The following is a 9,137-nucleotide window of genomic DNA, read 5'->3' as shown; positions in this document are numbered from 1 at the left end:
GTTATCTGTGTTTAACGATTAAGCCTATTAAACAATCCAAGTTACATAAGTTTGTCTTTTCTTCATTCAAGTAACTATTTCTGTGCTCTGGTTTTCTTATCCACTTCCCAAGTTTGCTTTTGTTTTGTGTAACTAGGTCCATGTGCATTTAGAACTTTTTACAGTTTACTGAGTAACTTCTTACATATGGAGGAGGAAGTATAATATTTTGGAAAATTCGCTTGAAAAAGTAAGTTGGGAAATTTTTACAAAAATCCAACAAATGTCTAGGTATTTTTGTAAAACAGAGGTGTACTACTTAAATTAGTCTAGATGTAGTTTGTTACAATACTACAGTTGCAGTCTTGTGTGTTTACCTTTTTTTATCACAATTCAGTTCTGCGTAGTGTTCAGGTTCTTTTATCAGTGTTTACATTATTGTTTAAATAGATCTGTTGTTTATGAGCTGTAATGAAATCAAGGTTTTTATTTCCATTATCGAAAGATGATAGAATCCCTACTGGTGAAATAATTTTACATAGTAAAAATTGTTAAAAAATTATTGTTGTAATAGTTGTTTCACTGCGTTAAAGTTAATTAATAGTGAGTTTCCAATGTTTTAAATGACAAACTGAAAAACTTAATGGTTGTACTTAAACCGCTGTAGTAAGGTTTCAGTCACTGCTTCCTGGACTATTAGGAGTTGACTGTAGACCAATGATCTATTCAAGATCTTTATTCAAATTCAAGTCAATTTGAGCTTTTTAAATTTCATAACTTTTATTAGTCTATCTTCCTAACTCCTTGTTTACTTCTATATTAGAGAGAAATTTCCTACAAACAGGTGAATTATCAAATCATAATCAACTAGGTAGAAGAATTTGAGTTATTATTTATCCAAACCAAAATTCTTTTCAGGGGTACTATTGGTTGTGTCATACTGCTACTCGACCACTCAAAATATTTCCGCATATGCGTCTCAAGAAAAATGATTTTGTTGACTGAGCTACTTATATTTTTATGTTTTCTGATTTTCATTCTAAAGATTTACTTAAACTTGACAAAGCACTATAATTACTGGAAGGACAGAGGAGTCCCATACAAACCACCAGCGTTTCCATTTGGATCAACAAAAGATCTTGTGTTGGGAAGAACCTTTATTGGAGATGGCTACGATAAAATGTACAAAGAATTCCCCAGTGAAAGATATTTCGGCATAATTGAAGTTCAAAATCCAGTTCTTGTTCTAAGAGATCCAGATCTGGTCAAGGCAATAATGGTGAAGGATTTTAATTGTTTCTCTGTCAGGACATACATTGGTGCAAACCCTTCGGAATACATTCTTAAACATGTTATAAACATGAATGGTGAAGAATGGAAGGAAATGAGAGGTTTGCTGACTCCTGCATTCTCTTCTGCCAAGATGAAGACTACCTTCATGCTGATGAATAGCTGTAGCAATCGAATGGTAGATTTTATTCTCGGAGCAATTCAAGACAATGAATCAGTGGAAATCACCGATGTCTTTGCTCGATTCACAATGGACGTGATTGCTTCTTGTGCTTTTGGACTGGAAACGGACAGCATTACTGATCAAAACTGTACATTTTTCCACACAGTTGGAGCCTTGCTTAAAACCACCAAAGGAAGGTTTTATAGAAGATTTATAATTAATTTTTTCCCAAGTTTTGCAAAGATATTTCCAATAAAGTTGATTCCACCAGAAGTGACCAGCATGTTGACTGAAGTTGTGCGACAAAGTGTAGAACACCGGGAAAAGTACAAAATGCAGCGGAACGACTTTCTAGATGTTTTGATTCAAACCAGGATAAATAGTCATAAATACAGTGAAGAGAAACTTCAATCACGTAGTAAAAATACTGTTGAAGGTAAGGTACTTTTTACAGCTAAAATTGAATTTGATTTAAATATACAGGGTGTCACAGAACTCTCTACCAATATTTTACGGCATTGCTCCTGATGGGTAAGAAACATATCTAAATATCATTTTTAAACTGTCCGGAAGTCCTTAGTAACTCACACAGCCGCCATTTTTGTTTTTTCAGTTATTAACTTTTTTTTCTAAGGAATGGTTAAACATACGAAATTGAAACTTTGCACAAACATTTTTGACAACAAGACATAGCTACCAAAAGATTATGACGGTTTTTCTAATTCATAAATCAAAATGGCAGCTATTTAAAGTTTTGTTTCTTAAATAACTCAAAAGCCGTTGATTTTAAACAAATTTTACAAGTATAACTTTCTTAAGGCAGTTTCCTTAAAAATCGATTGACACCTTATTTTTGAAGATTGAAAGAGTATTAACTGAGATATGGCAACTTCAGTGATACGTAACCGCTTTCAGCATGCGCTGCAACTAACCTTCATCAGTCACTAATCACTAAAACAGCCATATCTCAGTTAATACTTGTCCAATCTTTAAAAATAAGGTGTCAATCAATTTGTAATGAAATTTCCTTACAAAAGATATTCTTGTAAAACCAACTGTTTTTGAGCTACTTAAAAAATAAATTTTAAATGGCCGCAATTTTGGTTTCTGAATTTGAAAAATTTTCATAATTTTTTGGTAGCTTTGTCTAGTTGTCATAAATGTTTGTGCAAAGTTTCCATTTTGTATGTTTAACCATTCTTTAGAAAAAATTAATAAGTAAAAAAAAAAATTAGCAGCTGTGTGAGTAAGTAAGGACTTCCAAAAAATTTAAATATGGTATTTAGATATGTTTCTTACTCAGGAACAATGCTCTAAAATTTTGGTTGAGTGTTCCGGCAAACCTCAGTATTTAACCCTGTATTTAACTTACGACAAATTATTAAAAACATGTCATGATGTATTTAATATACGTACATCTATTCTTTTTATATTATTTATTTGTCACATCTGAAATTGTACATTTGGAGGATTTTATTCCATTTATTAAGTGTTTATTTATGCATAGATTGAGTGAAGGTTGCGTTACCAATTCCTAATTTGTTGAATGTACCGGTAACCTACGTAGTTGTTGTTTTGAAGTATAACAGGGATTTTCAAAATATATTTTCTAATCTACTTTTACAGTAATATTGTTTACTATGAAACATGTAGTGAGAATACTCAAAGATTACAAACTTTCACCCTTCATTGTTTTTCCATCTTTAGGTCTCACAATAGAACAAATTACAGCTCAAGCTTTTGTGTTTTTCATCGCTGGCTACACAACCGATACATCAGTTTTGTCTTTCTGCTTGTTTGAACTCTCCCAAAACAAAGACATCCAAGAAAAACTGTGTAGAGAGGTGGATGCATCTGTTAATAAACACCAAGGCCAAATAACATATCAGGCTCTTCAGGAAATGACCTACATGGACCAAGTTGTCAATGGTATGTGTTTCGTCAATGGGTACTTACCAAAAGTGTTTGTAATCATTAATACTTTCATAATTTCAATATCGGTATGGTACTCTAATTAGCATAATAGGCTCATGGTGCTATTTTTAAATTTGTGAATGCAAACGTCACATCAACAAATACAAAATATTTGCCTACACAATATTTTAAGACATGCATTTGATTTTGGAATATTTAAAGTCTAAACACTACTATATTTAATATTTCCTTTGGATATACTAGCCCTATTAAAAGTACAACGTTTTGTCTATTAACATTGATACAAATATTGTTAAACTGAGGAGGGACAAAAAACTATGAAACTGTGAACATAATTAATTTAGTTCTTGTTTTATCTAAATATATACAAGCTGGTAACTTAAGAATTGTTTGACATTTAATTTTAAGTATGATTTGTAAAATACATGTACATTATTTTTAAAGCAATTTTTGTTGATTTCTGTTAACTCTTTTCCAGAAACTCTACGGATGTATGGCTCGGGACAGATTCTGATCAGGACATGTACCAAGTCTTACAGGATACCTGAGTCTAAAGTAGTACTGGAGCCTGGCACTAGAGTAGTCATCCCTACTTACTCATTCCATCATGATCCTAAATACTTTCCAGAGCCACACATTTTCAACCCTGATAGATTTTCTGTCCAAAATACTAAAAATATACGGCCATTCGTATTCCTTCCGTTTGGAGAAGGCCCAAGAAATTGCATTGGTAAGTTAATTGTTTCTGTGCGATCAGTCATATCTTACTCCTACCATACTTGGTGTTAGTGTGTTGAAATTTAATTGAGCAATTTCAAATCATTTTCGCAAGTATAGTACTTACTTACAGTATAATATTACAAGTATTATTGTTTTATTCTGCATAACAAAATGGAGGTGCTGCTAGCAGTGCTAGGGCTTTCCTTCTTCTGGAGGACAGGTCCAAAACACTAACAAGTATAGCTTTGAATTTGAACCTGGTAGTTCGGAGGTTAACTATCAAGCAAACAACTTAACTAATGGGTCTCTCTTTTAAGGAGAACTTTCACTCTATTAGAATACAACCTTCATTTTGAAAGCTATGATGTTTATTTATAGAATTTTAAAGATTTGTAAAATACAAAACAATACTGGAAATACAATCTATACAACCAGTATAGACTTTTAAATTGTGTTTGATGTTACTAATTTTCAATGTGATTCTTTAGGGAGAAGTTTTGGTCTACTGCAAATAAAAATAGGACTAGCGACTATACTTTATAATTTTAGTGTCCATCCCAGTCCAAAGCAAAGAGTTCCGATTGAAATAGACAAGAGGTGCATTGTGGTTACTCCTGCTAATCCAATTCATCTCAAGTTTTCAATAAGAAGGAAAAATAGATTATGATTTATGTAAAGTTTATAATAAAGATATTTTTGATAAATGTTTTAATATTTAAACCATGTATTAATCAACTCAATTATTATAAAAAAAGTACTCTTTTGTTATTTTTCCTGGAATATTTTTTACTATAAAAAAATGATGCAAAAATTGCTCGTCAGAATAAGATGTATTGAAATAACTACTGATATAAACTTAGTCAGTGTACCGGTCTGCACAACGATATAATCACTTTTGTTTAGGCCGGCCAAAAGTATAAATTCTCAATGTTACGTGTAAATATAAATGTGTCAGTGTACGTATATATGTGAACTTCAATGATGACCAATGCTATTAACAGTAATTTAACAAGACAGAAAATTTGACAATGGGGCTGTTGGCCCCGAAAATAGTCATTATAAAAATACGACTTGGATTGAGGACGTAAACAAGGTATTTAAACTATTATTATTATTATTACTCATTATCAATCCAGGAGGCAAACATGGATAAAAATAAATGTTGTTTACAAATAAAATACTTTTATTTCATAATCCAATCAATCAGCCAAAGACAGGGAGGATGGGTGGGGGTAGAAACTGAGCTGGTACCTCAACGACTTGAACTGAAGTGACATCTCCGCATAGTTGACAGGGTGTTTTCCCGGAGCCCTCTGGCTGTCCGTTGCCTCCTCCTAAGATCCTTCCTCCGAGACCCAACACTAGACTTCCCAACAGCTTCTGGAGAATACTGCCGAGTAGATCCTCCACCAGACTCAGCAGACCTCCTACCTGAGGAGCAGGATTAGCTACGGGATAACAGTTGGCCACCTGAAACAAAATTTGTAGTAAAATTAATGAGTGATGGTTGATTTGTGTTAGGTAAAAAAATTATTGGTTATATTATTTTACTTGCACAGCATTGTTGATGTGCATTGAATGAGACTTTCTACAAGACTAAAATTTAAGTTGAACTATTGAACTAGAGTTACTGATGCTTGTTTTAAAAAATCGTTAGTAATATCTGGATTATCTTTTGTTACAATAAAAAAATATTCCAAGACACAATTTAGGTAATCAAAGTCCACACTTACATGTACATTTGTTGTACATGTATTATAATTGTTCTTTCCTACTTTTTGGATCTCCGAATTTTGTATGTCCTAAAATAACCTTTGGTGTAATGATTGACCATTTTAGGATTGAAATTAGTTTTTGTTGACAGGGAATTTACTTTACTTTGTAAAATAAACCTTTTTGATTGCTGTGGTTATTTTGTTGGAAGGTGTGATAAATAAATTTAATCCTAAAAAAATCTTCTTGCATATATATTTTTTTGCCAATGGCCAACAAAGACAAAGTAATACTTTACCAAATTAAAATTTTATTTTATGAATGGGGTGTACAGTAAGTTATCAATAAGGACTAGGACCATATAATACTGATAACAAGCTAACAGTGAAAAAAAACTAATGAAAGTATTTACCCTAATGCACGTGCATTTTTGTGTACATCTTCTTCTTATTGAAGAGTTTGTGTTATTTCCAATCAAGTAAAACAGATGATTTTCCTGTTGCACAAATCAATCCCATTTTATGTTTCCTTTGATACTTTTTGAACCAATTCAAAAGCATTAAAATTCCAATAATTCTAATACTAAAGCTTGGCAATGTTAGAGGAACAACATTACAATTTAAGGAAACTACCCACCTTGTTCCTAATGTAAAGTCCCGTTAACACGAAGCAGGCAGGTTACCTGCCTCTAGTGTATTTCAAGTTACCTGAGGCAGGTAACCTGCTCGCAAACTATGGCTTTGTGTAAACGCGGCTTTAGTAACTTAAAATTCACTAGAAGTAGGTGACTGGGTTGCTATAAGGCAAAAATATTATTGGAATCCATGGTGGAAGGAAAATACATAGGGGTGCCAGATCCCGTAATATGCTGACGTCACCCAGATTGCAAACACCATTTCACCATTTAGAAAAAATAATAAAAACAATAACAATGAAATCAAAACAAACATATACTTATATGGCAATTCAAGCAGGTGATCTTTTGTTTGCAATCTCGGTGACGTCAGCATATGAAGGAATAGCACACCTATGTATTTTCCTTTCCCCCATGGTTAGAAACTATATACTGACCTTCCTGCAGTTCCTGGTCAACTTCAGAACTGTAGCCGGGTTTACACGATGCTAGTTGGTGAGACAGTTGTCTTCACCAATTATTGTTATTGCGGGATCTTTGTCGGAGGCCTGTTATGCTGCTTTTGTTGTCTTCAGTCTACTCCCGGATACAACTGTGTTTGCGATTGTGAGGGCAGTTGGCCTGAAGTGTTTACACGAAGCCAGCAATTTCATGCCAGTCAGTTGTCTTCTGACAATCGTCTTACCTACTGGCATCGTGTAAATCTGGCTTGGTAACCAAATTCTGAGCCAGTTGACAATAAATCACTTGTACATATGGATTTTTTTTTATGACAAGAAAATATACATTTATTGAAAGTGTAACATTTTGATCTTTAATTGGTGCTGATAGAACCACCTCTATTCTCAAGTTGCATGGAATATCTGTCTAAAACACAGGGTATGTCTCAGATTTAATCTCGAGACAGACAGTGCTCGATTTGCGGTAGAACGTGGCGGAACAGAGTTCCGGTACCTTTCTTTCGGAAAGATAAAAATATTGGCATAGATACTAATCACATTAAAGGTTACAGTTTCATTACCTCGTTTTTTAGGAATTGAGCACTGCTTTTTTTTAGAAAATTTTTATACTATCATCAATTTTGTCAAAATATATGAAAGTGATTGTAATTTACAGGAGATACCGTAGTTCATGTGTTGAAATTGGAAATTGTATCTTACACAGATTAAGAGGATGAGACAATTTAACTTAATGTGTTCAAATTGTTCAGATAAAAAATACAGCACTACAAAATTTATCAGTTTTTATTTAAAATATTAACCAACAGCTAAAAGGGTCCAACACTTTACATTTGATCACAAAGCAAGCATCCCAAAACCATTAAGGAGATTGGCTAAAATTTCAACAATGAAAGAGTAAATATTTGGGTCAGGGAGTGCTTGAGCGATGGCGAGTGCGTAAGTTTTGGGAATAGCATTAGCAAGACTCTCTCCAACAGCCCTCAGTTTGGCGACAGGATCGGCCAGGGGTGCCCCCTTGGGGTGAGGGATGCCTCGAGGTTTGGGGTTGGGTCTAGGGTCTGGCAGCACATCAGCTTCAGACCATGGCAACTGAAACAAATGTCTTGTCATAGTGATGTAAACGTTTTCCTGCATAATCAATGTAAAGATTGATAACACGTAAATGATTTATTTGTGAAATTGTCTGAGAGTAGAAGTTGATAGTGCTGTTACACACAGCGCTTTTCTTTGCTCTTAAACTTAACTTTTCCAAAAGATTGTAAGATTGAAAAATTTTGTTCCTGAAAGATAACAATGTATTTAAACTTAGATCTTTCTCCACTGGAATTCAGGGATGCTCTTGCCCTAAGATGCGGAAAACTCCTGTACACTCCCCTCTTCATGCGATGGCTGTGGCAAAAACTTCAGTATGGAACAAGCCCTACGAGAAAAACTAACTACAAAAATGAAACAAGAAATACAAACTTATGAAGAGTTTATTTTGCAACTGGAAAATGAAAGGAGTAAGATAGTATCGGAAAAAGGACAACTAATAAAAGAAATGGGCCGCCTTGATAAACTCAACATAAATAGACAATAGACAATTCCTTTATTACAATTTCATCAAGAAATGTTACAGCGTAAAATTTAAATAAATAACATTGGTATAATAGATACAAAGTGAAATGGAAAAGCTTCTTCAGTGTTGTGTGTGGTCTTGCCATGCAAATAACTCCTTTAGGGTGTAGAAAGCTTTGCCTAGCAGCCATCTCGTGAGCTTCCTCTTCATCAGCACAGGGCCTCCAATTTTCAAGTGGTCTGGTAGCTTGTTTAGCATCTTCACTCCTGCATTCAGTGGTTTCCTTTCAAACGTTGCTGTTCTGTGGCCAGGCAGCACATAGTTTCCTGCATATCTGGTGTTGTATTCATGTATATCTCTTTGTTTAGGCGGGTCTTTGGTTACACAGTAATGGAAGTCACGTCAGGATGTTCAGGTTTTTGAAGGCATCTCTACGGCTTTGTTCTCTACTTAAGCCTGCTATTATTCTGATAGCCCTTTTCTGCATAACCAGGACCCGGTTAAGATTATCCATAGTCGATCCACCCCAGACAGTAATATCATAGCATACATGGCTTTCAAACAATGTATGGTATGCAGTCCTCGTTGCCTCAGGGGTACTAGTCTCTTTGATTTGTTTTAAGGCAAAGCGAGCTGGCCCGAGTTTTTGGCAAAGACAAGCTACATGACGATCCCAGGATAAAT

The 9,137-nt window shown here is 34.2% G+C and overlaps 1 protein-coding gene across 1 annotated transcript; it reads left to right on the top strand.

Moving 5' to 3' along the window:
• The first annotated feature begins 1,081 nt into the window (after positions 1-1,081).
• On the top strand, positions 1,082-4,754 carry LOC129003518 (probable cytochrome P450 6a13). The gene is made up of 4 exons (XM_054431813.1): positions 1,082-1,868; positions 3,140-3,361; positions 3,846-4,097; positions 4,576-4,754. The coding sequence occupies exons 1-4, from the start codon at positions 1,160-1,162 to the stop codon at positions 4,752-4,754; spliced, it is 1,362 nt and encodes a 453-aa protein (XP_054287788.1). The 5' UTR covers positions 1,082-1,159.
• Positions 4,755-9,137: the final 4,383 nt, after the last annotated feature.

Source organism: Macrosteles quadrilineatus, unplaced genomic scaffold, assembly GCF_028750875.1.
Source record: "Macrosteles quadrilineatus isolate MER2022 unplaced genomic scaffold, UCM_ALF_1.0 Scaffold_9__3_contigs__length_116548681, whole genome shotgun sequence".
Taxonomy (NCBI): Eukaryota; Metazoa; Arthropoda; class Insecta; order Hemiptera; family Cicadellidae; genus Macrosteles; species Macrosteles quadrilineatus.
The sequence above is the reverse complement of the archived record's forward strand: the minus strand, read 5'-3'. Positions and strand labels throughout refer to the sequence as shown.

Excerpts from the sequence above, each read along its gene's own strand:
- LOC129003518 (XM_054431813.1), top strand. The coding sequence starts at position 1,160 with ATGTACAAAGAATTCCCCAGTGAAAGATATTTCGGCATAATTGAAGTT. Across the intron at positions 3,362-3,845 it reads CATGGACCAAGTTGTCAATG|AAACTCTACGGATGTATGGC; the intron begins GTATGTGTTTCG and ends ACTCTTTTCCAG. Across the intron at positions 4,098-4,575 it reads AGGCCCAAGAAATTGCATTG|GGAGAAGTTTTGGTCTACTG; the intron begins GTAAGTTAATTG and ends GTGATTCTTTAG.